The following is a 24,571-nucleotide window of genomic DNA, read 5'->3' on the forward strand; positions in this document are numbered from 1 at the left end:
GACTCCGGGAGCTGGGGCTTTAAGGAAAAACAGCAGATATTGCAAGAGTTCGCAGCACTGGAGAAATCCCATTTCTGCATGTGCCAGATGATCTAATGTGGGGGTTCTTATCCCAGATTTTGCAACCCCTCCCTGCCCTTGTTATTAAAGGGGAGGGGATCCCCACTAGATCCCAGCTAAAAGGGGCGAGGGTGTCCTTCAGAGAGGGGTCCTGCTATGGTAAAGGTTGAGAATCCATCGTCCGCTGTCTTGTCAGCACTGGGAGTGTAGCCACTTGTGCCAACCCCTATACACCACGACAGCCTGACTTGCCCCATTGCAGCTCACCTGATTTGATGCACAGGACTCCTGGGTTCCAGTCTCGGCACAAGGGCTCCCGGCTAAGCTGCGTCAGCGCAAACTGCGATAGGCCATCGTAAACTGTGTCCGCATGAGGGGACTGTAACAGTCCAGCTACAGCTTTGGATCAAGCCCAAGGTGCACCAGACCTCAGGCCCCAATGAACTCAACACAGGCTGGGGTCCCATTTAAGTCAATAGGGCCTGTGTGGACTGGGGCCTCTATATTGCCCTGTAAATGGATCGAACCCTGGAGTCCTGACTCTCATACCTCACCACTAGACGACTCTAGCTGGGGAGAGAACCCTGGAGTCCTGACTTCCGGCCCCCGCACCCCTTTCCCCTCCCCCCCTCCCCCGCGCGCACGCTCTAACCACTAGACCCCACTCTCCTTCCAAAGCTGGAATAAAACACAGGAGTCCTGATTTCCATTCTCCCTGCTTTAACACCACTAGGCGACACATAATCCCAGGAAATGAATTTGCTGTCTAGGCACAGAAAGTGAAACTGCCCGGGCTGGTGTCCCAAGCAGAAGTAGGTGCAAAAGGTAACATCCCTTTAAATGAACTCCGAGTTGCCTGCAGGATTGTTTGTGGGGGCCCTACCAGGGGCCTAGGAACTGAGCCGTGGGGGGCTAAGCTATGATTGGGGGAAAGTCCTCTGTTCCCACATGCACTGAGCAGGATCAGGCTCCCATGCACTGTACAGTCAGCTCGCCCCAGCTGTCCGTCCAGAACAGCAGTTCCTATAGGGTGACCAGATGTCCCGTTTTTATAGGGACAGTCCCGTTTTTGGGGATTTTTTCTTATATAGGCGCCTATTACCCCCCATCCCCCATCACGTTTTTTCACAGTTGCCATCTGGTCACCCTAATTTCATACCAGCCCCCTGCTGACCTGCAGATGGGGAAGGGAGGGGTACGCACACCTCCTGGTGGAGAGAATGGCACAGCTCAGTCCTCGAGTCAGTGCCTCTTTCAATGTGTTTCGAGGCCATACGGCCTAGTGGCTAGAGCATCCGAAGGGGACTCAGGAGGCCTGAGTTGGGTTTCTGACTCTGCCACTGGCCCGCTGGACGACCACGGGCACGTCACCGCCCTGTGCCTCAGTTTCCCCACCTGTCAGACAGGGATGATGATACTGACCTGATGTTCTTTGAAAGCTACGGAAGGGAAAGAGCTTGGTGGTGTTATTCACCGGCATGACAAGCGACAGAATCCCCGGCGCCCCTTCCAACCCCACCTGGGGGCGGATTCACCGTGCAGCCCCAGAGGAGACCCACTAATTTTCACCTTGATGTAGTGGGGCGCAGTCAGCATCGGAGGAGGGTGGGGTATAGGGCTGGCCCTGCAGCTACATGGAGGTAAAAATTACCTGCTGCCTTCTCTCCATGAGGATTTGACGGTGAGAGAGCCTGGCACAGCTCCATGAGGGGTCACTGGGGTCAGCATTGCTCAGAGGGGAGAGCCGCTCCCTACAGAGCCCCCCCACTCCATTCCCTGCAGCACAGCGACCCCTGGTGCCACCCTGGGGCACTGCCGTCAGCACTGATTGAGAGGGGAGAGCGCCTCCTACTGAGCCCCACACACGGTTTCCTGCAGCACAGCGCTCCCTAGTGCTGGGACATGGGAGTCAGTACTAGGGGGGAAAGAAGCCCCTACTGACCCACCCCCACCCTGCAGCACAGCGCCCCCTGGCGCCACCCTGGGGCATTGGGGTCTGCACTGACTGCCACAGCCCCCTCTTGAGACCCCATCCCTCTCCATGTGGCACAGCGCCCCCTAGTGCTTCACTGGAGCACAGGGCTCAGCACCAACGGCCAGAGGAGACCACCCTCCACGGAGTTCCCCACCACACTGCCAGGAGCACAGCGCCCCCTAGGGCCAGCACGGACGAGAGTGGCGCGTGCCCCCTGCTGAGCCCCCCTACCCTGCTCCCTGCAACGCCTCGACATCTGCCATCCAAGCTCTGAGCCGGCCCCAGCCTGCTCAGCACGTGCGATCTGCGGCCGGGGCTCCGAAGAGCAGGGCGACGTGTCGGAGAAGCCCCCTACAATGAGGGCAAAACCGGACCTCCCTGCCTCCCCATCAGGCGGCACAATGCACCCTCCCCCCAGCCTGCCGGGCCCCCATTGGGTGTCACGGCGCTCAGACTTCCTCTAACGAAAAGCCACACAGGAAGCTCTGAAGCAAGAAGGGAGCAATTTTTTCATATTTTTGTAGATACACCGTAAAAAAAAAAAGAGAGAGAGGGTTTTTTGTTTGTTTTTTTTAATACCCAACCCAGCCTTGAAATCTACCCTCCAGAGGTGCCGCGGGCACCACCCCCCTTGGAGGCAGCCAGCCTGGGATGAGACCGTGACGGGGGATGAGCAGTGAGAACCATGGGCTCGCGGATAAAGTAAGACCCCTTTGATTTTCTCTGGGTGCCGATCCCATGCAGGGCCTCGGCTTTAGCAGAAGGGATTTTCAGCCCCTCAGAGGCGCCCCCCAGCCTCCCACCTGCTGGCTCTTTACCTGATCAGTGGAGAAAGTGAAATTGACCTTTGATCCCAGGCAGACACCACGGGGGGCAGACAGGCCCCTTTAAGACACCCCGTCTTTGCTGGTTTCAATGCCTCAGGCCCCCACGAAGGGAGTGACACTGAGGGGGATGGAAGATTTCTCCCTTCGGTGGGTTGGAAGCTCGGGCAAGGGGACGCCATGGAGAATTGGACACTGCAAAAGAGTGGCAGGGTCAGGGATCCCTAGCTTGGCAGGGTGCTGGCCCTGCTGCTGTCTGGGCCGTGCCAGTTTTGGGGTCCATCTCTTTCCAGCGCGGTTCACCATCCAGGCAACTGCGCCCAGGTTTGAGCTAGCCAGGCAGGTGAGTAGCCCAGGGTACTCCTGGGCAGGACTACAGGAGCCAGGGGTGGGGGTCGTCCGCAGTTGGGAGGGGAGTTCTCCTCCATCCTCTAGGGGCAGGCAGGATTATGGGGTGCATCAGGGGGGTTTTAGCTCACCTATGGAGCTATGTCAGCTAATCCTGTTGCTGTCCTTTGGCATCTTCTAGCCAAAGATTCATCCTGCTTATGGATGAATTCAGCCTCACCCCAGAGAGGCTGGTCAGCATTAATGTCCTCCTCTTATGGGGGGGAAACTGAGGCACAAAGAAAGGGAGTGACTTTCCCAAGTCACTCAGGCAGTCAGGGCAGAGCAGGAGTGAATCAGAATGCAGGAGTCCAGAATTGCAGCCCCCCCTCACCCACCCGCGGATCCAACTTCCCTCCCAGAGCTGGGGCTAGAAGCCAGGGGTCCCAGCTCTCCATAGTGTGTCTTATCTCCATGTGAGGGGTTCCCATTCCATGTGGAGTCTGGATCCGTCGCTGGGGTCCTTAGCCAGGTCCCCCTAAGGGGTGCCCAACCCCCAGCTGTGCCTGGCTTGTGCATTAAAAGTCGTGTCTCCCCTGCCCCCCACCCCCAGGAGACAAGAAGTCTGAGCAACCTAAATCGGGCCCTTCCTGAAAGGGTTTTCCCCCAGCACCTCAGTGCATGCAGGCCTAAGATTGCTGAGCAAATCTGCACAACCCTGTGACGGCTGCTTGTGCACTGAGCTTGTCCGTTCTCAGCCATAAGCCAGGCCAGTGGTTATAGGTTCCTCTCTTCTCCCCCAACCAGGGAAAATCCCCAGAAGACATTTGATTTGTTCTTCGAGGCAGCCTGCCCCACATCTGCAGATGACGGTAAGTCCCTGAGCCCAGAGGCCGGCGCCGGGGCGGGCGGGATGTGTGGGGTTTATCTGTGTTCTTAGAGGGGGTGGGATGCAAGGGGAAGGTCTGGGGCAAATGAACACTGGAGTCTTAATTTCAGGCTGTTGGTTCAAATCCAGCCTACCTTCCCTGGGGCTAAAAGTGGATATCTGCTGTGGAAGTCAGGACTCCTGGGTTCTATTCCCGGGGGCTCATGGTTAGAGTGGGGGGCTGGGAGTCAAAATTCCTGGGTTCTATCCCCAGCTCTGGGAGGGGAATTGAAGGGGGTGGTGCTAAGAGCCAGGACTCCTGGGTTCTATTGCCAACTCCAGGAGGGGAGTGATGTCTAATGGTTAGAGCAGGGGGTGGCCATGGGAGTCAGGATGCCAGGGTTCTATTCCTAGCTCCGAGAGGGTCCTGGAGTGTAGTTGTCTAAATGGGGGAAGGGGGGGAGACTGAGAGTCAGGACTCCCGGGTTCTTTCCTGGGAGTGGGGTCTAGTGGTTAGAGCAGTTGCTGCTGAGTGTCTCTTCCATTGTTCTGTGAGCCTAAAGACCCATGGAAATTAGGGCCGTCCCATGGCATTTATGGGGGGTTATCTTCACGAAGGACAGCATTTGGGAAGGGTTTGGGGGATCTGCAGTTCAGGGGAGACGTGAAACACCTCCAGCTGTCTGACCTCGGGTTGGGATTTCCTCAGGGCCCCTGAGCCAAGCAGGGTCCAGCAAAGCCAGTGATAGGATGAGGGTGCTGTGGGGTGGCAGGGGAACAGTGAGGGGGGGGGCGTACATCCCTTGGCGTCAGTATGACCCCAATACCCCAGCATGGTGCTAGGGGGTGGGGTGCTGCAGGAATTGGGGTGGGGGGCTCAGTAGGGGGTGCCCTCCCCTTGCAGTCCGTGTTGGCCCCGCTGCCCCAGCGTGGGGATAGATCTGACGGTTTCCCTAGCACTGTGTGTGTGTGTTGTGTGTGCAAGAGCTGAGGTGTTTATCCCACATCCTGTCTGTAGATCATTCTGTTCTGCCTCCCTAAATCCTCCTGCAGGTTTCTTGTCCTGGAAAATGTTATTCACTTTCTGTCCTAAACTGCTGTATCTGGCTGTTCAACAGCCCTTGCGGCCTACCCCAGAAATGGCTGCCCCTCAGCGCCGGGCGAAGGATCCCTGTGTAAACAGCCCCCTGCGTCCCACCCCAGAGATGGCTGCATCTCAGCGCCAGGGAGGGATTCCTGTGTAAACAACCCCCTGTGTCCCACCCCAGAGGCAGCTGCATCTCAGCGCTGGGCGAGGAATCCTTGTATAAACAGCCCCCTGTGTCCCATCCCCGAAGGGCTGCATGTCAGGGCCGGGCAGGGATCCCTGTATAAACAGCCCCAGCGCCCCACCCCAGAGGTGGCTGCATCTCAGCGCCAGGCAAGGGATCTGTAGGTAAACAGCTGCCACACGGCACTCTTGGCACTGGGTGAAGAATTGCTGTATAAACAGCCTGTCAAGCATTATAGCCCAGCTCACAGTGGGGGTGACTGTGAGGTCCTGGGGAATCAGAAACCCCTTCCCCAGCCTCCTGGTGGGGGGCAGGGGGAGTCGGCTCCATGGGCAAGGCCGGGCCTGGGTTCAGAGGTGTGCCCCCCACCCCCACGCAGAGCCGAAGGGCCCTTCCATCTGGGCTGCTCTCAGCAGCCACAGGAAGTGGCGAGGCGGGAGGTGGAGGCCGTGAGTGTGTCTGGTGCATCACGCGGGGGGGGGGGGCGGGCGGGCATCCTGCCCTGCATGGGGGGGGTAGTGAGTGCTAGCGGGGGGAGCTGTCCCAGTGGGAGGCTGCTCTCGGGGTGGGGGATGGTCCAGTAAAGAATCTGGGTGCAGAGACCGACCTCTCCCGAGCCCACAGCTCCCCCAGGGATCTGTGTGTATCGCTCGCCTCCTTGGACCTTCAGGACCAAACAGTCCCCAGCTTCTGGGGCGGCCTCTCCCCACCTGAGTCCCATCCCGTGTGCTACCGCCATGGCCCAAGCAGCTCTGAGCAGTGAGCCCACCGAGCCTGGTCCCCCAGTCAGACCCATGGGCCCATCCAGCCTGGTATCCTGCCTCCCTGTTACCCCAGTCAGACCCGTGGGCCCATCCAGCCTGGTATCCTGCCTCCCTGTTACCCCAGTCAGACCCGTGGGCCCATCCACCCTGGTATCCCTCCCCACTGTTACCCCAGATCAGACCCATGGGCCCACCCAGCCTGGTATCCCTCCCCCTTGGTCCCCCAGTCAGACCCATGGGCCCACCCAGCCTGGTATTCCTGCCCACTGTTACCCCAGATCAGACCCATGGGCCCATCCAGCCTGGTATCCCTCCCCCCTGCTGCACTAGATACAGGGCCTTTCTCCTCCAGGGTGCTGGTTCTGGGGGCCTGGCTGGCTCCAGGTGTTGGGGAATGACATACTGGACTTTTCCCCTCTCTGAGGCTCTGATCCAGCTCTTGGTTGGTGGGACTGGTTGGCTCGGGGGGTGGAGAGGGGAGGGATGCTCTCCTCTAGGGAGTGCCAGCTCTGGTCTGATCCCTGGGCAGGGGGACTGGCTGGCTCTTAGAGGTCAGGGAATGGGATAACAGGGCATTTCCGCCCTGGGTTACGAGTTCAAATCCAGACCATTCTAGTAGTATCCTAAAGTCATTACCATCCAGTGGTGCTGATTGGTGGCCTTTATGAAATGGTTGGGGGCTGGGAGCCAGGACTCCTGGGTTCTATTCGTAGCTCTGGGTGGGGAGTGAGGTCTAGTGGTTAGAGCAGGAGAGCCAGGACTCCTGGGTTCTATTTCTGGCTCTGCCACTTTCTCCCTGGCTGTCTTTGGACACGTCACTTCCTTTCCCTGCTCCCCACTGGTGAGGGAGGTTGTGGGGCTCAGGGAGCATTGGCAGGGGCCTGTGGGGCAGGGCTGTCATCGCGGTTCTATCTCTGCTTTCCCCACAGACCCCCAGGTGCTGAGGCAGTTTCCGGAGGAGTTCGATGACCAGGTCTGTGCCTCGCTTCTGCGCCCCTCTGCCAAGCGCCATGCTGTAACGCCAGAGCGGGGGAAGGGACAGCCAGCTGAGCATGAGCCGCTCACCCCACAGTGCGTTGGGGGCAGGCTGGTGTGTGGGCCTGGAGCCATGGATCTGGGCTTAATCTGCCTAATGTCCATCTAACCCACTATCCCCCCTGCCCAGAGATCACACCCATGGGCCCAGCGAGCCTATCTCCCCTTCCCTGCCCCCTTGATCAGACCCATGGGCCCATGAAGCCCTGCCGTCCCAGATCAGCCCCGTGGGCCTGTCTCGCCTAGTGCGGATTAAACCAGAGAGAACCAAAGAATCCCCCTTAAATTCCTCTCAGCTCAGTCCTGGCTTCTCGTCTGTAGCAAGGGCCGGGGTGTTTGATGGGGCTTTTTGGCCCTAGGGGACTTTCCCTCCGGTTGGGGGCAAAGAGCAGACAGGAAATAAAGACGATCTGGCCTTCGCCCCCACCCTGGTGTGCTGGGTCTCCGTGATCTCTGAAGTCATGGGGGTGTAATTTTCACCTTGCCTTCTCCAGGAATCCATCCAGATGCTGCCCAAATTCTGCTTCCCCTTCGACATAGAGAGGTACACAGCTCCGCGGGTGCACGTCGGTCTGTGCATGTGCACAGGTGGGAGGATCTGTCCTGGGGTCTCCTCCACCCAATAAATCTCTCCAGTTTACGAGCTCCCCTGCGGTCAGTGGCTCATGGCTCTCGGGGGACAGTAGCCAGGGGTCAAGCCATAGGCGTCCCTGTGCGGTGTCTAATGCAGGAAGCAGTGAGGGCTGAGGGCCATCCCCTCCCCATCCCTCAGGAGGAGGATGAAAGGCCTCTGGTCCCACTAGTGCCAAAGGGAGAGGGAGGTGCTGAGCACCTGGCAGGATCGAGCCCAGTGCACCACGATTGGGACCAGCAGTGGTATTCAAACCACTAGACCCCACTCCCTTCCCAGAGCTGGGGGTAGAAACCAGGAGTCCTGGCTTCCAGCCCCCTGCTCTGGGTGTTGTCCTGTCACCAATGCCCGATTCGGTCGGCCATTAGCTTCCTCCTCTCCCATCGGTCTCACTGGGTGCCCCCCCCCCGCCCCCGCAGGGTAAAGGAGAACTCCGTGGTGCAGAACTTCACCTTCGTCCTGACCGATCTGGAGGGGAACCAGCGCTTTGGGTTCTGCCGCCTGGCCGGGGGCTTCCGGACCTGCCTCTGCATCCTCAGGTACCGGCTGGGAGTGGGCTGGGGGCTCCGCCAGGGGGCGCTCTCCCCACCTTGTTAGCGCTGAGCCCGATGCCGCAGTGTGGCACTAGGGGACGCCAGGCTGCTGCAGCCACCGTGTTTCAGAGCAGATCTAAAACTACGATCCCGGCCAATGTATCCACCCCCACGTTCTGCCAAATTCGTCCTCCATCAATTGCTTCTATTCCGGTGGTTCCCTTGTGTCCCTGGATTTCGAGTTCTTCTTCACTCAGCACTGGATGAAGGATCCCTGTATAAACAGCCCCTGCGCCCCACCCCAGAGGCAGCCGCATCTCAGCGCTGAGCGAGGGATCCCTGTATAAACAGCTCCCTTGTCCCACCCCAGAGGCAGCCGCATCTCAGTCACTTCATCTCTCTGTACCTCAGGGGGAACGGCCCTTCCTTTGTCTGTTCAGACCCTGAGCTCTTTGGGGCACAGATTCTCTCTCACGCGGGGTCCGTTCAGCACCCGGCAGGATGGGTCCCCTAGGGGCTACCATAACACAGACAATAAACTGCCCCCGCTTCTCCTTTTCTCAGTTACCTGCCCTGGTTTGAAGTTTTCTACAAGATCCTCAACAACATTGCTGACCACTTAGCCAAGGAGCAGGTGAGCCCAGGACTCCTGGGTCCTTTTCGGTGGCTACCCCCACCCCTAGTCTCGCTACATCTCGATCATCTTGTCACTCCCTCAACCCCAGCTCCTTTTGGACCGATCCGTTTCATCCTTTCTCTCTCCCCATCAGCTCAATGAACTGGCCGAGTTCCTCTCTGCCCTCTATTGCCACCCGGTGCCCCAGCTGAACAGCCCCGTCAACCTAGAATTTGTAAGTATCAGCTCAGTCTCTCTCACTAGGGGGTGCTGCCCCCCCCCCCCCCGCCCCCGGTCCATGATCCATCTGTACAGGGCGCTACCAAATTCTCGATCCATTTTGGATCCAATTTCACAGTCATAGGATAAAAAAAATCGTAAATGTCACAGTTTCCAACACGTACATCTGAAATTTCGTGGTGTTGAAATCGTGGGGGTCCCGACCCAAAAGTGGGTTGTGGGGGGTCACAAGGCTATTGTCAGGCAACACGGGATTGCCACCCTTACTTCTGCACTCCTGCTGGGGGTGGCCAGCAGCCGTGGAGCTTCCTACAGTCGGGGGCGGGGGGAGTGTTTCCTGTAGGTGGGTCTGACCTGGCCCCAGGAGTGGTCCGTGCAGGGGAAGAGGAAGTCTGGTCCTTCCCCAGCCCGGCCAGGACTAACAACTGGAGCCTAGTGCCCAGGAGGAGCCCCCAGCCGGGGCACCCCCAACTCTGGCCCTCCCTGGCTCCAGGCCAATGCTCACGGGTTAAAGGGGCCTTGGGCTGGCTGTGTGTGTGGGGGGAGGGGACGACAACTACAGTGCCCCTCCATCCCCAACCACGGTGCCCTGGGTGGTCGCCCACCTGTAGGCCAGCCCTTCCCCCTCCCAAAAGTGGCCAAAACCCAAAATATTTCAATTCAAACTAGTGCTGAGGGGCCTCGTGGGAGTTGTAGTTCAAGTGCCTCATGCACCCATTCTCTATGGGCCAGCTCCCTGGTTGGACTACATCTCCCAGGATGCACCACCTTCTCCCCTCTCAGTGAAGGGCAGGGGTGTGACCGAGGAGTCCTTGGCTGTGGTGCATCATGGGTCGGCAGCAGTTCTGCAGAAAAGGACCTAGGGGTGACAGTGGACAAGAAGCTGGATATGAGTCAACAGGGTGCCCTTGTTGCCAAGAAGGCTAACGGCATTTGGGGCTGTATAAGTAGGGGCATGGCCAGCAGATCGAGGGACGTGATCGTTCCCCTCTATTCGGCACTGGTGAGGCCTCATCTGGAGTCCTGTGTCCAGTTTTGGCCCCACACTACAAGAAGGATGTGGATGAATTGGAGAGAGTCCAGCGAAGGGCAACAAAAATGATTAGGGGACAGGAACACATGACTTATAAGGAGAGGCTGAGGGAACTGGGGATGTTTAGTCTTCAGAAGAGAAGAATGAGGGGGGATTTGATAGCTGCTTTCAACTACCTGAAAGGGGGTTCCAAAGAGGATGGCTCTAGACTGTTCTCAGTGGTAGCAGATGACAGAACAAGGAGTAATGGTCTCAAGTTGCAGCAGGGGAGATTTAGGTTGGATATTAGGAAAAACTTTTTCACTATGAGGGTTGTGAAACCCTGGAATGCGTTACCTAGGGAGGTGGTGGAATCTCCTTCCCTAGAAGTTTTTAAGGTCAGGCTTGACAAAGCCCTGGCTGGGATGATTTAGTCGGGGATCAGTCCTGCTTGGAGCAGGGGGTTGGACTAGATGACCTCCTGAGGTCCCTTCCAACCCTGATATTCTATGATTCTATGATTCTATGGGAGATGTAGTCAAACCACAGCGTCCTTCCAACAGTGGAGAACAGCAGCACGAGACACCCACACTACAACTCCCACGAGACACCGAGGTGCCGTTTTGAATTGACATAGTTTGGTTTGGGGCCAAAATATTTCAGTCTGGGATATTTTGACAAGATAGCGACACTTCCCAGGGGAAGCAGATGCTTTCGGGGGGCGGGGGGGAACCCATTTAGTGGAAAACCCAATTTTCCACTGAAAAATCATGGCTCTTCAATCTAGGGGCAAAAGGGCTAACAAGATCCAGTGCCCGGGAGTTGAGGCTAGCCAGGTTCACACTGGAAATAAGGCGTACGTGTGTGGAAACAAGGGAATGGAGAACTGATATTTAGCCTTTCCCACAACACAAAAACCAGGGGTCACGCGATGAAATGCACAGGCAGCAGATTTAGTACAAGATAGAGGAAGTATTTTTTCCAGGCCACGCACAATTAACCTGTGGAACTCACTGCCTTGGGATGTTGTGACGGCCAGTTCACGGAGGATAGGTCCATCAATGGCTATCAACCAAGGTCAGGGATGTAACCCCATGCTTGGGGCAACCCTAAATCTGACTCCCAGAAATCAGGAGGGGACAACAGGGGTGTATTTCTCCAAAATTGCCCTGTTTTGTCCACTCCCCGTGCATCTCTGGCCACTGTCGGAGACAGGATACTGGGCTAGATGGACCTTGGCTCTTACGTTCTTATTGGTTGTTTTTCTAAAAGGTCTGATCTAGGAATTATTTGGGGGAAGTTTTATGGCATTTTGGCATTAAGATCTCTTAATCCTCCGGACTGCCCCAACCAAGCCCGCTGATCCCGCGAGGGTGCAGGGCTGTCCTGCTGTTGGTGCACATGCACGTCTCTATGCTTTTATCCCCTCGCTGTCCCGCAAGGACCAGAAGTTGAACAAACTGAGAATAAGCACCGGCAACTTTCTGAATGGCCGCCACAGAGACCGGAGCCGGGATCCGGCGGGCGGGACCGAGTCGGTGAGTCGGAAAACTCCGCCCGATGTTAACCAGCCGGAGTGTGCCGACTAACCGAGCGATCCCCGACAGTGCATGGTCCCCGTCCCCCCCCCAGCCAGGTGGTATGATCACCCCTATCTGGTGGCACTAAGGGGCAGCTGGGGAGGACGGGCAAACTGTGCAACTGGAAGAAGAGGACCCCCAAATCTTCTCCCCTCCCTAACCAGGGGAGCAAACTCAGCCGCCAACTAATTACCAGCTTAACGATGATTAACCCTGTGTGGCTTGGGTGAACAGCACTAACTCCGCAGCGCGGCGCCCCCTGGTGGCAGGGGCCGTGCTAACGCCACCCCCTTCTCCATTACAGCCCTCCTACTTCATTGCCCCGGACCTCGGCAGCCTGCCCACCATCCCAGAGAACGTAAGTCCCTGCGCCCCCTCCTGGGATGGGCGGGTTTGGGGGCTGATTCAGGGGTGCAAAGAGCAGAGGCAGTGGAATGGGGGAGGTGCCCTGGTCGTGAGTGGGGTGGGGGGAGAGCACTGCAGGGAGACTGAATGTGAGCAGTGCAGGGAGAGGAGGGGGTGCATTACACTGTGCGGCAGGGTGGGATAGGCAGGGGGCCGAGAGGGAGAGTACAGTGTGCTGCAGATTAGGGGAGAGGAGAGCGCACTGTGCTGCAGGAGGGGGAGGGGGGTGCGCTGCAGAGTGGGGGGAGGGGAGAGTGCACTTCACTGCAGGAGGGGGAGCAGGTTTGCACTTCACTGCAGAGGGGGAGGGGAAAGCGCAGTACACTGCAGGAGGGCGAGAGCACACTTTACTGCAGAATGGGTGCAGTGGTAGAGCACACTGCACTGCAGGAGCAAGAAAGTGCACTGCACTGCAGGAGGGGGAGAGTGCACTGCAGGAAGGGGAGAGTGCACTGCAGGAGGGGGAGAGCACACTTCACTGCAGAATGGGGGAAGTGGCAGAGTGCACCACACTGCAGGAGGGGGAGAGTGCACTGCACTGCAGGAGGGGGGAGGGGGAAAGCGCAGTACACTGCAGGAGGGGGAGAGCACACTTCACTGCAGAATGGGGGAAGTGGCAGAGCGCACCAAACTGCAGGAGGGGGAGAGTGCACTGCACTGCAGGAGGGGGGAGCCGGTGCTCACTGCACTGCAGAGGGGGGAGGGGGAAAGCACAGTGCACTGCAGGAGGAGGACAGCACACTTCACTGCAGAATGGGGGAAGTGGCAGAGCACACTGCACTGCAGGAGCAAGAGAGTGCACTGCACTTCAGGAGGGGGAGCGGGTGTGCACTGCACTGCAGAGGGGGAAGCACACTGCAGTGCAGGAGGGGGAGAGCGCACTGCAGGAGGGGGAGAGCACACTTCACTGCAGAATGGGGGAAGTGGCAGAGCACACCACACTGCAGGAGGGGGGAGCGGGTGCGCACTGCACTGCAGAGGGGGGAGGGGGAAAGCGCAGCACACTGCCGAGTGGGGGAGGGGAGCTCACATTGCCCTGCAGGAGGGGGAGGGGCATGCATTTTGTTGAACGGGGCGGGGGGAGCGCACTGCAGCGGGAAGGACAGAGGGGCAGACGGGGTGAAGGGGAAGAGCGGGGAGTCGGGCGTCTCTAACTTCTGCCCCGGCCTCTGCCCGCAGAGGAACTTGACGGAGTTCGTGGTGGCCGTGGACGTGCCCAACATGCTGCAGCTGTACGGGAGCATGCTGTACGAGCGGCGCATCCTGCTCACCTCCAGCAAGCTCAGCACGGTGAGGGGCACACGCCCTGGCACAGGCCCGCTGGGGGCGGGTCGCAGGGATGTGCCCTGGCACATGCCTGCAGTGGGCGCGGGGACATGCCTTGGCATGGGCACTGGGGGGTGTTGCTCAGAGGGACGTGCCCCGGCCCACGCGCACAACCCGCTACGGCCCCAGCCCGGGACTTATGACCCCCGTAGCCTCCAACGCAGGACATTTCTTGAGGCCCCTGCCTCCCCCAGATCTCTCCGTCCTCGGAGCCCCCCACCCAACCCCCCCACTTCGGAGCAGAGTCTAAGGCCGTGTCTGTGTCTGTCCCCAGCTCACGGCCTGCATCCAGGCCTCCTCCGCCATGCTCTACCCCATGTACTGGCAACACATCTACATCCCCACGCTGCCCCCGCACCTGCTCGACTACTGCTGGTAAGGGCACGGGCAGCCTCTGGCAGGCTAAGCAGGGGCGGGCCAGGTCGGTTCTTGGAGGGGGGACTGCCGGCATCCTTCAGGGAGGTGGGAGGGGGCGCTCTCCCCTGGCGGTCAGGGCTGGCCCCAGTGCCCTAGACTGGCGCTAGGGGGCGCTGTGCGGCAGGGAGCAGGGTGGGGGCTCTGTAGGAGGCGCTCTCCCCCGGCGGTCAGGGCTGGCCCCAGTGCCCTAGACTGGCACTAGGGGGCGCTGTGCGGCAGGGAGCAGGGTGGGGGCTCTGTAGGAGGCGCTCTCCCCCGGCAGTCAGGGCTGGCCCCAGTGCCCTAGACTGGCACTAGGGGGCGCTGTGCGGCAGGGAGCAGGGTGGGGGCTCTGTAGGGGGTGCTGTGCCCTTTCAGCCCGTGCTAGCCCCTGCCTGGCACCATGGGGTGCTGTGCCACAGGGAGCGGGGCGAGGGCTAGGCAGGGTGAACTCTCCCCTCACGGTCCGTGCCAGCCCCAGTGTCCCAGCGTGGCGCTTGGGGGGGACTGTGCTATTAGGAGCAAGTTTTAGGGGGATAATCTAGTGCACTGATCCCTCTAGTCTCTGCTTTGAGGCACGGGCGCTACCAGGCCTGGGCAGTTTATGCTTTATTTGTCTGCGTCTCATCATCCTCTCTCTCCCTCCCTCCCTTCCCGCAGTGCCCCTATGCCCTACCTCATCGGTGTCCATTCCAGCCTCATGGAGGTGAGTCCTGCCCCTCCCCGGCGCCCCCTGGGGACTGCAACCTGCACTGCAGGCTGGGAAGGGGGGTGAATCCCAGCGCAAGCTGGGGCTGCAGGAAGCCTGAATGTGGGGGATCCCCCAGGATGCAGGAGGGAGCTCCTGCCGTTCCCAGGAAGAGATCTGGGACTGGGGGAGGGGGGCGGGCTTGTATGGAGAAAGGGGTCCCACAGCTTCATGGGGGGGATTTACTCAGCCTTTGCACAGGGGGTGGGTCCGATCCCCTGGACGTTTAATTTGGATCTCAAGTCAAAGCTGCCATCAGCAAGGAGCTGCTGCGGGTCCCGGAGCTGGAGCAAAGCCGGGTGCCAAGCTACAGGCTCTGGCCCCTTGTGGGTTGCCTGCTGGAGTGGGTTTCCCTCAGGGAAGAGCCATCCTGGTGGCCTGTGGTCACCGGTGGACGGCAAGCCCGGCTGCCTGGTGGGGAGGTGCAGAGCGCCGAGGCCGGCTCTAGCTCCAGCCCTTTCCCCTCTGGATGTGTCCTCTCCTGGCAGAGGGTGCGGGACAAGGCCCTGGAGGACGTGGTGATCCTCAACATCGACACCAACACGCTGGAGTCGCCCTTCCAGGACCTGGAGAACCTCCCGAGCGACGTGGTAAGTCCCTGCCCGTCCCCTGCTGCCGTCCCCTGTCTCCAGCACAAGCAGATGGGTGAAACCCTCCCCCCCCCACCAGCCCTGGAGGGGACCCCCACATTCAACCTCCATGATCCTTGGCAAGCCCCACGCTGGGCTGCATCCAAACCTTAGCCTGGATCTCCCCAAAGCCCCCTTCTCTCCTGTTCTATGCCCCCTCCTAACACCCCAGGTATGGGGCGTGGGCTCTGAGCTCCCCCTGGCATCTCATGGCTTTGCAGCCCGGAGATCTCATCCCCAGTGCAGACGCTGCCCTTTGGTTGCATGAGGAAGGAGGTTCCCCAGCCAGAGCTGGAACTCAGCTTCCTTCTCTAGTGGCAACGTGATCTCTGGAGATCCCACGGACAGATCCTTCCGTCCCTTTCCAGAGGGACCCCAGGAGATGGGAGGAGCGTGATCTGCAGGGACCCTGTGGGATCTCCCTCCCTCCCCGCTCTCATGGACTTTCCCGTCTAATCCAGGGATCCGTCTCAGCCTGAGTGTACCCCAAAGCCCCCTGGGATCTAGGGCCCGGACCACACTGCTGCCCCTCCCCAGCTCCCCCAGCCCAGGAGCTGACCCTGACTCGCTCATGTGGGTCCCTCCTCTCCCAGGTGTCTCTGCTGAAGCTCCAGCTGAAGAAGCAGTCGGCCACCACTGGGGATGGGGTGGCCCGAGCCTTCCTCCGAGCCCAGGCGCTGCTCTTCGGCGGCTACCGTGACGCGCTGCTTTGCACCCCGGTGAGGCTGGCTTCCCTCCCCGCCCACTGAGAGCAGCTCACAGGGAGGGGGCACATGCAGTGTGAGATAGGACAGAGTCAGGGGCTCAGTGTCTCCCCCTTGGGGCTAGACATTCATTATTGGTATCTGGGACCCTCAATCCTGGTCCAGGACCCTGTTGTGTTAGGTGCTGTATATTTCACCCGGGAATTTGAGTTGAGGGCAGGAACCCATTGTGCCAGGCGCTGTACAGACCCAGAACAAGGAGCTGGTCCACGCCCCCCCTTCCCACATGCCCCATGTGTTCCCTCCAAGAGTTCCCCCCATGGCAGCCTATGCGTTCCCCCTTTCTTCCAGGCCCGGCCATACGAGTGTCTGCACGCCTCTGAGCAGCTATGCTGCCATGGGCAGGGAGGCCGGCAGAGTAGCATAGAGCAATCAGCCCTCTAAGTGTCTGTCTTCTCCCCGCTGTGGGGTTTCATTCCTCAGGGAACCCCAGGATCGGGAGGGGAAACCCCAAACCCTCCCCACTCTGTGTCCCTCTAATGACCCCCTCCCAGGGAGGACTTCCTGGAAATCCAGTGGCCCCTGTGGGTTTCTCTGTGCAGGGGGAGGCGTTAGCCCTGAGTGACCCTCAAGGATTTTATGTTGCAAAGCAGCTGCCAGGGTTAAGCCCTGGGGGTGGCGGGGGGCGGGGGTTGAGTTCTCCAGAAATGCTGAGGAACCATCCAGGGCAGCTGGAGTGCCCGGCTGGCCCAGTAACTACTCCGTGGTCAGTGCCCTCAGGGGCTTTGGGCTAGCTGCCAATCCCCGGTGCCCAGAGCAACCTGGCTTCCCCAGTCTGGGGCCCCGCTCCAGACCTCCCTCCCCCAGAGCGGGGCACAGAGCCAGTGTCTCTGACCTGGGGCCCAACCTCCTAGAAGGGAGCCCCCCCCGGCATTCACCCTCTTTGTGCCCTCCGCCCCCAGGGCCAGCCCATCTCTTTCTGCCAAGAGTCCTTCCTCAACCACAAGTCTAGCACCATGCGGGAGTTCCTGCAGAACGCAGTGCACCTGCAGCTGTTCAAACAGGTAAAGGGGGGAGCCTAGGGCTGGGGGGGGGCGGGAATTCTGAGGCTCGGTTCTGAGACCCCCAGGTACATTGGCAGCCCCTGTCCAGAGGAAATGATGTGCCCAGTCCCCGCCATGTGTGTGTGACCTTCTCTGCTGGAGGGGTGAGGGGTGCATCTAGGAGTGTTTGGGGGGGCGGAGGGGACCTGGGATGGGGGGAGGGGGTTGGTTGGGCCACCCCATCCCGGGTCATATTTCCTAGGGCTTTGAGGTGTCATGTCATCACAAAAGTTATTAACGAATGGCCGCGCTCTCCCACCATGTCCCCCACTGCCCTGCCCCCATGTCCCCCATAATAATTTATGCCCCCACTGTATCATGTGCTCTCCCTGTAATGGCCCCCTCTAATGGTTCCCCCACTCCATCTGCCCCCCCATACTCCCCTCTAATGGTTCCCCCTCCATCTGCCCCCCCATGCTCCCCTCTAATGGTTTCCCCCTCCATCTGCCCCCCATGCTCCCCTCTAATGGTTCCCCCCTCCATCTGCCCTGCTGTGTGCTCCCCTCTAATGGTTCCCCCTTCTCTATCTGCCCCCGTGCTCCCCTCTCACGGTTCCCCTTCTCCATGTGCTCTCTGCGCTCTCCCCAACTCCCCTTGCACCCGCGCCACCCCCTTTGCAGTTCATTGACGAGCGCCTGGAGAAGCTGAACACCGGCGTGGGCTTTTCGGATGTGTTTGAGCAGGAAATCACCAACAGCGGGATGGCGGCGGGTAAGGAGGGTGCAGCCACTGACCCCACCTTCCCCAGGGGGCAATACAAGCGCGGTGCCCCCAGTGTGAGCCCCTGTGCATATACAGCGACCCGCATCCCCAGGGAGCCGTGGCAAAGGATTTGCTTGGCCCTGCTGATCCCCGCCCGCCTCCCCCTATGGCTCGGTCTCTCCATTCTGTCCATCTGTCCCCCTCAGGTGCATCCATCACTGCAACGTCTTCCCCAGCCCCCCCAGATGTGACCTTTTAACAGTGGTGCCACCCAGGGTTCCCCCACAATGCACCGGGGGTTGGCAGTGATGGTAGGGCCGGCCTGGCAATATCCACCTCTTCACCAGGGCGTGGGTCAGGCTCGGGGGTGAGGGGGAAAGGAGTGGGGGGGTGGGGAGGGTGAGGTCCCCACCTAGGGTTCTTAGTCACTAATGGCCTGGGAATTTACATCTCTCCCATTCCTGTCCCCATGCAGGTAACCTGAGGTCGTACCAGCTGTGGGTGGAGAGCCTCAAGGTATGCAGCTGCCTGCTTGATCCATGTATGGGGTAGTGAGGCTTGATAGCAGCTTGTGGGGTCCACTGGAGGGGGTTGTGAAGTGGTGTGAGTGCAGGACTGGGAGCCAGGACTCCTGGGTTCTAGCCCCAGCTCTGGGAGGGGTGTGGGGTGCAGTGGTTAGAGCACAGGGGCTGGGATTCAGCACTCCGGATGCCTGGGTTCTGTTCAACCCTGCCACTAACTTGCAATGTAACCTGGGGAGTGGGGGGGAGTCACTGCACCTCTCTATGCCTCAGTTTACCCCTTCTGTAAAATGGTGATGACGTCGACCTATCTGCATTAAGTATTACCTGCAGCTTCTAGTTCACCGGCTAGCGGCAAAGGGCCAAATCATTCTGAGGCAACATGTTAAGTTCCCTGTGTTAGTAAATGGATCAAACTGGGCCCAAATCCAGACCCCCTGGAAATTGAGGCAAATTTTGCAACTGATGTCGGGGGGAATCAGATTTGAGGTTCAACTGGTGCATTTTTACACCATGAGAGGATGGATCCTTGATTGGTGTAAATCAGCTTAGTCCCACTGACAACAGAGGGGCCAAGATCTAACCCCCGCGATCCTGTGGGCTGGGAAAGAGCAGGTGAATAAGTCACGGAAGAGGTGAACAAAAGTAGCTGCTGCCCTACTTTAATGTACTGCTCGCTGTGTAAATTAACTCCCCTGGGGCATGTAATTTACACATGCTCCCGAACACACCACTTCCAAATTAGTAGCTTGATTCTGATCCCCTTCGAGTTAAAACAGGAGCGGCTCCACAGAAGTCACTGGAGTACCCATAGTGGATTGAGAAGCTCAAGCCCTAAGTTTTTGTTTCTCCTTAGGGGCCATTAGTGGCTTAGACGCATTGACAATATTATGTTCTACTCTTGCCTCTCTCTTGAGAGGTAGCAGATGCCCAACACCGGGCATGCCAGCTTCCAAGTGGAGGAGAAATCAGTGATATGGAGTCTGGGCATATTTGCAACTTGTTTATTTACACTCTATACACCAGTCTTGGAACAGAGGTGTCACCAGCTGCACGCAGGCCAGTCCCCTCATTCAGGGATCCCAGCCCATTGCAAAACTCCCTGCCCAGGGTGCAACACTGCCTCAAGAATCGGAGACCAAGATGGAGCAAGCTGTCCAGCTGCTGTCCCAGCTCCCGCTCCCCGGGCCTCAGCACGGCCCCCAGATTAACTGCCATACGCAGCGTGTGTCTTCCCATGGCTGACCGTTCGCTCGCCTGCTGAGGAAAAAAAACAAACTTGGAGACCACATGTCACAGTACCGGCCTCCAGCTGATTCGAGTTAGAAGGACCATGGCAAAGAGCAACCCCCCACTGCTTGCAACAGCTCCCACCAGAGAAAATGTCATTGCAAAACTGGCAACAATGCGCCCAAGAACGCTGCTAAGAGAAAGATTGTCTGCGACAGCGCCACCTGGTGACTCCTGCCGCAACTGTATTCACCCACAGGCTCCCTCTAATGGCAGGAAGGTTAGGCTACTTGTGTCAGAGGGAAAGACAAAGCTAAGAACTGCAGGAGACACCAGGCACCTATAGGGGTCGGTCCAAAGCAACATCTCTGTGCTTTGTCTTGCCAGAAAGGCGGAGGGGCCCTGATCAACACTATGAAGAGCAAGACGAACCCAGCCGTCAGGAACATGTACAAATATGTAAGGTCACCAGCTGGCTACACAGTCTTCCCCGTTCATTGGGCTCTGTTAGCAAGGGGATCTTATCAGTGGGGGGGGAGCTCCTGGGGGCTGGGGTATCCCAGGGGGATGCTGTCGCGTCTGTGTGTGGGGGATTCCCGGGGGCTGGGGTATTGCAGGGGGATGCAGTCGTGTCTCCGTGCCAGGATCTCAGAGTGGACAGTTGTATCAGACCATAGAGAACCAGGAATGGCTTCCTGCCTGGTCACCCCTCTCTCTCCTCTCCTCTAGGCCAAGAGCCATGCCCGAGACAGGCTGAAGGAGATGCGAAGTCGCTTGAGGTACAGGGTAAGATTCCTACTGCAGCAATCCTCTTTGGGCTGGGGGATCCCGCCCAGACTCCCCCCGCCACCCAACCTCCAACTCCGAGCCAAGGATTCCCCCTTGCTGAGGAAATTCCCCCACCCCCCCTCTGATCAGCTACTTCCTGGGGGATTGGGTGGGGCAGGAGCTAGGAGTAGCAGGTCATAAGGAGGGTTAAGGGTAGTAGATTGTGAATGGGGTTCGGGTCAGAGGTAGTAGATGAGAAAGGATTAGGAGACAACAGGGGGGCTAAGGGTTTGGGTCTGGGGTAATAGATCCTAAGCTGGCTAAGGAAACTTTCTAGTCTTCTCCCAGGGCAGATTCTGCCGGGAGTCCCCATGACGCTCTGCTTGGAGAGCCCCCTTGAGGGTCTGCAGAAGACGACCTCTTGGTCCGAGGGGGCTAGAACCAGCAATTCTTGGCAACTCCTGGCAGCGGGACTCCCTTGGGCTGAGGCTCTGGAGAAGATCGGGCTGAAGGTCCCCCCCAAGGTGCATTGAGCTCCAGATATGCCCCAGTGACCTTTGCCCTCACCTGCCGGGCTAGCTGGCTGTTTGAAATGTCATGAAGCCCCTATTAAGAGCACTGGGATTTGGAGCTCCAAAGCCACAGGTTCGAATTCCGCCCCTACTCCCACTTCAGCCATGGCCAAGAGAGCTTCGCCAGGTGGGGGCATTTGCTGCCACCCAGTTGCCAGTGGGCTGGGCCTCCATGTCACCCCCAGACCAGCCCCCCCTTTGTCGGCCACTGAGACCGAGATCCTCTAGGAGCGGATGGGGGAAGCTAGCCCTGGCTCTTCTCTGTCGCTCTTCGGACGCCTTGCCTGGAGTCTGCTCACCGTCTTCCTGCCCGGCCCTCGTTCTCCCCTCCAGGACTTGAGCCAGGCTTCATCCCTGCAGCGAGGCGGTTCCCTGAGGAGCCACCAGCTCTCGGGTCCCATCCTGCCCCGGAGCACCCAGTCCGAGTGCCTACAGAGCCGGCTGCCCATCACCCAGCACTTCGGGAAGGTCAGAGACTGCTAAACCTCTGTAGGGGGTGGGAATGCACAGATAGTCCTCCCCCAGATGTGGAACATCTGGAAGGAAATAACGGCGGGGTGTGGGTAATTCCCGGTGCAGATGTGCAACATCTGGTGGGAATAATGGCGGCATGCAGGTAATCCTCATGCAGATGTGAAACATCTGGAACCTGTAGCAGATCGTTTGGGAAGTGAATCGCTCCCCCCTGCCCAGATAGCCCTTACTCATTGAGTAGCATTTGGGGGGGGAGGGGGCCGCAAGGCAAACTCTGCCCGGCTGTGGGCCTTTCCTCCCTTTCCCACCCCACCTCTGTCGCTCGTGGCCCTGGATAACGACCCTAGCCCAGCGTGGGGGGAGGCTGGCACAGATCGGGGAGCGGTGGGCATGGAAAGGCCTTGGGGGCAGGGAGGTCCTGGCCTCAGCAACCCCCTCATGCTGGAGGGGCTTGGTATTGCACTGCCCAGGGGTGAGCATGGGGATCGGCCACTTTGACCCGTGTTTCCTTGCAGTCCCGGCCCCTGCGACCCAATAAACGCTGCAGCGGGACAGAGCTGGAGGCCCAGAGGTAACTGGTGGGGGAGGAGCACAGATACTGGGGGGAGAGCAGAGATGGCCTGGGGTGTGGTCTGCAGGACATGGGAGGGGGTTCCCCCCACCTCATACCCTGCCCCTGAGGGGCTCACTCTCTGTGTCACCTGCCTCATCCTTCACGTGCACTGGGGTATGGGAAGCTCTCGTGCGTCACTGTGCGCGCTGGCCTGGCCTGTGCATGTCAGCTTCGACACCCGTGCTCCCAGCGTGGGGGGAGGCTGCGTGCCCTGTGTGTGTCTGTCGGCTCGCGCGCGTGCGTTTGCGTTCAGGCGTGATCCTGTGATGTTTGTGGGCCTATGTCATGTGTGTTTACATGTGTGCTGTCATGTGCGGTCAGCTTCATGCCTGCCCCTTCTGACGCAGACGGCAGCATGGGCGGCCAGCTTTAATACATGAGCACGTGTTGGTTGGCCTGCGTGTTGGCACTTGGGCCATGCATGACGGTTGACCTGCGTGTTGGCACTTGGGCCATGCGTGACGGTTGACCTGCCTATGCCACGTGTTCGTTTCCGTGCGTACTGGCACAGACGGAGTGTGAGATGTGACGCTGTGTTCCCGTGTCGGTTGTCATGCGTGTTGACACATGTGATGTCACTTTCGTGCACGAGCTTGTTGCCATGTTTTCTGTATGTCCGTTTACACACATGGCTGTAACATGAATGCCCAGCCCTCCCTTCCCCCGTGTCTCTCAGGGCTGGCCCGGCAGAAGGCCCCGAGGCTCCCCCAGGCCCCGATGCCATCCCTGATGCGGGGGAGCTGGACAAGAGCTTCCTGGAGACGGGCGACATCGACCTGCTGGGCGAGATCTTCGAGACGCTGAGCCTGGCGGCGCCCAGTGGACAGGGGCTGCTCTACGGGACCCGCAGCCTGGACTTCTGCAACCTGGAGGAGGGCAGCTGCTACACCAGGGTGAGCTCCCCCCTCCCGCGGGCACCTCCCCGTGCCCCACCATGCATCTCTCTGTGCTGCCCCTCCCCCACGGGTACCTCCCTCTGCCCCCCCTGCAGTGCCCCTCCCCTGTGGGCACCTCCCTGTGCCCCCCATGTGCTGCCCCTCCCCTGCGGGCACCTCCCTCTCTCTGTGCTGCCCCTCCCCAAGGGTACCTCCCTCTGCCCCCCCCGCACCTCCCTGTGCTGCCCCTCCCCCACGGGTACCTCCCTCTGCCCCCCCTGCAGTGCCCCTCCCCCGTGGGCACCTCTCTGTGCCCCCCGTGTGCTGCCCCTCCCCTGCGGGCACCTCCCTGTGCATCTCTCTGTGCTGCCCCTCCCCCATGGGTACCTCCCTCTGCCCCCCCCCGCACCTCCCTGTGCTGCCCCTCCCCTACGGGTACCTCCTTCTGCCCCCCCACACCTCCCTGTGCTGCCCCTACCCCAGCGACACCTCCCTGTGCCACCCCACCTCTCTCCCATCAAGTCTTTCTCTTGGCCCCTCTCTCCCCCATCCCTCTCTGACCCTACCGCCGGATTCCGCCCCCTCCCCAACTTTTCCTCTCCTAGCCCCTCCCCTAACTCCACCCCTCTTCTCTAGCCCCTCCCTCCCACCATTCTTCTCCAGCCCAGGTCTCTCTCCCTGCCCCCTGCTGCACCAACCCTGGCTCCTTGTCCCTTCCAGCTGAGGCACACGAACCCCAGCGAGGAGAACTTGAGCGGGCACCAGGCCCGGGACCACGAGTGCTGGCTGCTGGCCGAGGAGGACGACTCGTCCCTGGAGTTCGCCCCCCCGTCTTCGGAGGAGGCCTCCCTGGCCGAGGAGGAGGCTGGGGACTCCCAGCAGGCTTTGCTGCTCCCTGCCAAGGCCACGCGCCCGGCGAGCGGGATGTGGGACCGCGGGATCAATGAGGATGAGGAGGGCCCTCCCCAGCCAGCTGAGAGGGTAGCGGCGCCCAGGGTGTCCTGGCACAAGCCCTTCCAGCTGGGGGAGGAGGAGCTGGGGGACAGGGCACCTGGGGGACAGGGAGGGGCTGGGACAGAGCTGACACCAGCCCCTAGCTCGCTGGGGTCCCCTGAAGAAGCAGGGACAGGAGGCCCCCCTGAAGCAGCCACTACAGGGACAGAGCCCGGGCAGGGGGCGTGCGGGACAGAGCCCCACCCCAAACAGGATAGCCCCGCCCCTGAGGCACAGCCCCACCTCCTACCAGATAGCCCCTCCTCCCCTGAGGCAGAGCCCCACCTCCCACCAGATAGCCCCTCCTCCCCCACCGTCCAGTCAGCTGTGGCTCTGTTCCAGGCCAAGGCCTGCAGGCAAACTGACTTCAGGGGAGGGGTCCCCCCGCTGGGGCCAAGGGCCACCCTGCCCAGCTCAGCCTGGCCGGAGCTGGAACAAGCCTCCCAGGCCCCGGCCCTGCCCAAGGTATCGGAGCTGAAGAAGAGGTTTGAGTCCTAGCAGGCTGGCGGCATAGAAAGAGCTGCACCAGGGGGGCCTATGCCGAGCTGCGGCCGTTGCTGCACCAGGGGCCCCATGCTGAGCTGCACCAGGGCTCCCCAGGGGCCGGAGAGCTGCACCAGGGGCCCCATGCTGAGCTGCACCAGGGCTCCCCAGGGGCCGGAGAGCTGCACCAGGGGCCCCATGCTGAGCTGCACCAGGGCTCCCCAGGGGCCGGAGAGCTGCACCAGGGGCCCCATGCTGAGCTGCACCAGGGCTCCCCAGGGGCCGGAGAGCTG

At 60.0% G+C, this 24,571-nt stretch overlaps 1 protein-coding gene across 1 annotated transcript; it reads left to right on the forward strand.

The window, feature by feature from the left end:
• The first annotated feature begins 2,701 nt into the window (after nucleotides 1–2,701).
• Nucleotides 2,702–24,450, forward strand: DENND1C (DENN domain containing 1C). Its single transcript, XM_074935459.1, has 23 exons — nucleotides 2,702–2,737; nucleotides 3,994–4,058; nucleotides 7,019–7,062; nucleotides 7,619–7,668; nucleotides 8,175–8,294; nucleotides 8,853–8,922; nucleotides 9,059–9,139; nucleotides 11,599–11,694; nucleotides 12,041–12,094; nucleotides 13,321–13,431; nucleotides 13,742–13,842; nucleotides 14,524–14,569; nucleotides 15,100–15,201; nucleotides 15,834–15,959; nucleotides 16,907–17,008; nucleotides 17,668–17,758; nucleotides 18,225–18,265; nucleotides 19,888–19,959; nucleotides 20,230–20,286; nucleotides 21,174–21,308; nucleotides 21,830–21,885; nucleotides 22,604–22,820; nucleotides 23,523–24,450. The coding sequence occupies exons 1-23, from the start codon at nucleotides 2,721–2,723 to the stop codon at nucleotides 24,291–24,293; spliced, it is 2,625 nt and encodes an 874-aa protein (XP_074791560.1). The 5' UTR covers nucleotides 2,702–2,720; the 3' UTR covers nucleotides 24,294–24,450.
• Nucleotides 24,451–24,571: the final 121 nt, after the last annotated feature.

This window comes from Natator depressus, chromosome 20 (assembly GCF_965152275.1).
Source record: "Natator depressus isolate rNatDep1 chromosome 20, rNatDep2.hap1, whole genome shotgun sequence".
NCBI classification, from domain to species: domain Eukaryota; kingdom Metazoa; phylum Chordata; order Testudines; family Cheloniidae; genus Natator; species Natator depressus.

What these genes read in the sequence shown, in the direction of transcription:
- DENND1C (XM_074935459.1), top strand. An exon ending in TTCCCCTTCGACATAGAGAG is followed by an intron (nt 7,669 to 8,174) that starts GTACACAGCTCC and finishes CCGCCCCCGCAG; the next exon opens with GGTAAAGGAGAACTCCGTGG. An exon ending in AGAACCTCCCGAGCGACGTG is followed by an intron (nt 15,202 to 15,833) that starts GTAAGTCCCTGC and finishes CTCCTCTCCCAG; the next exon opens with GTGTCTCTGCTGAAGCTCCA.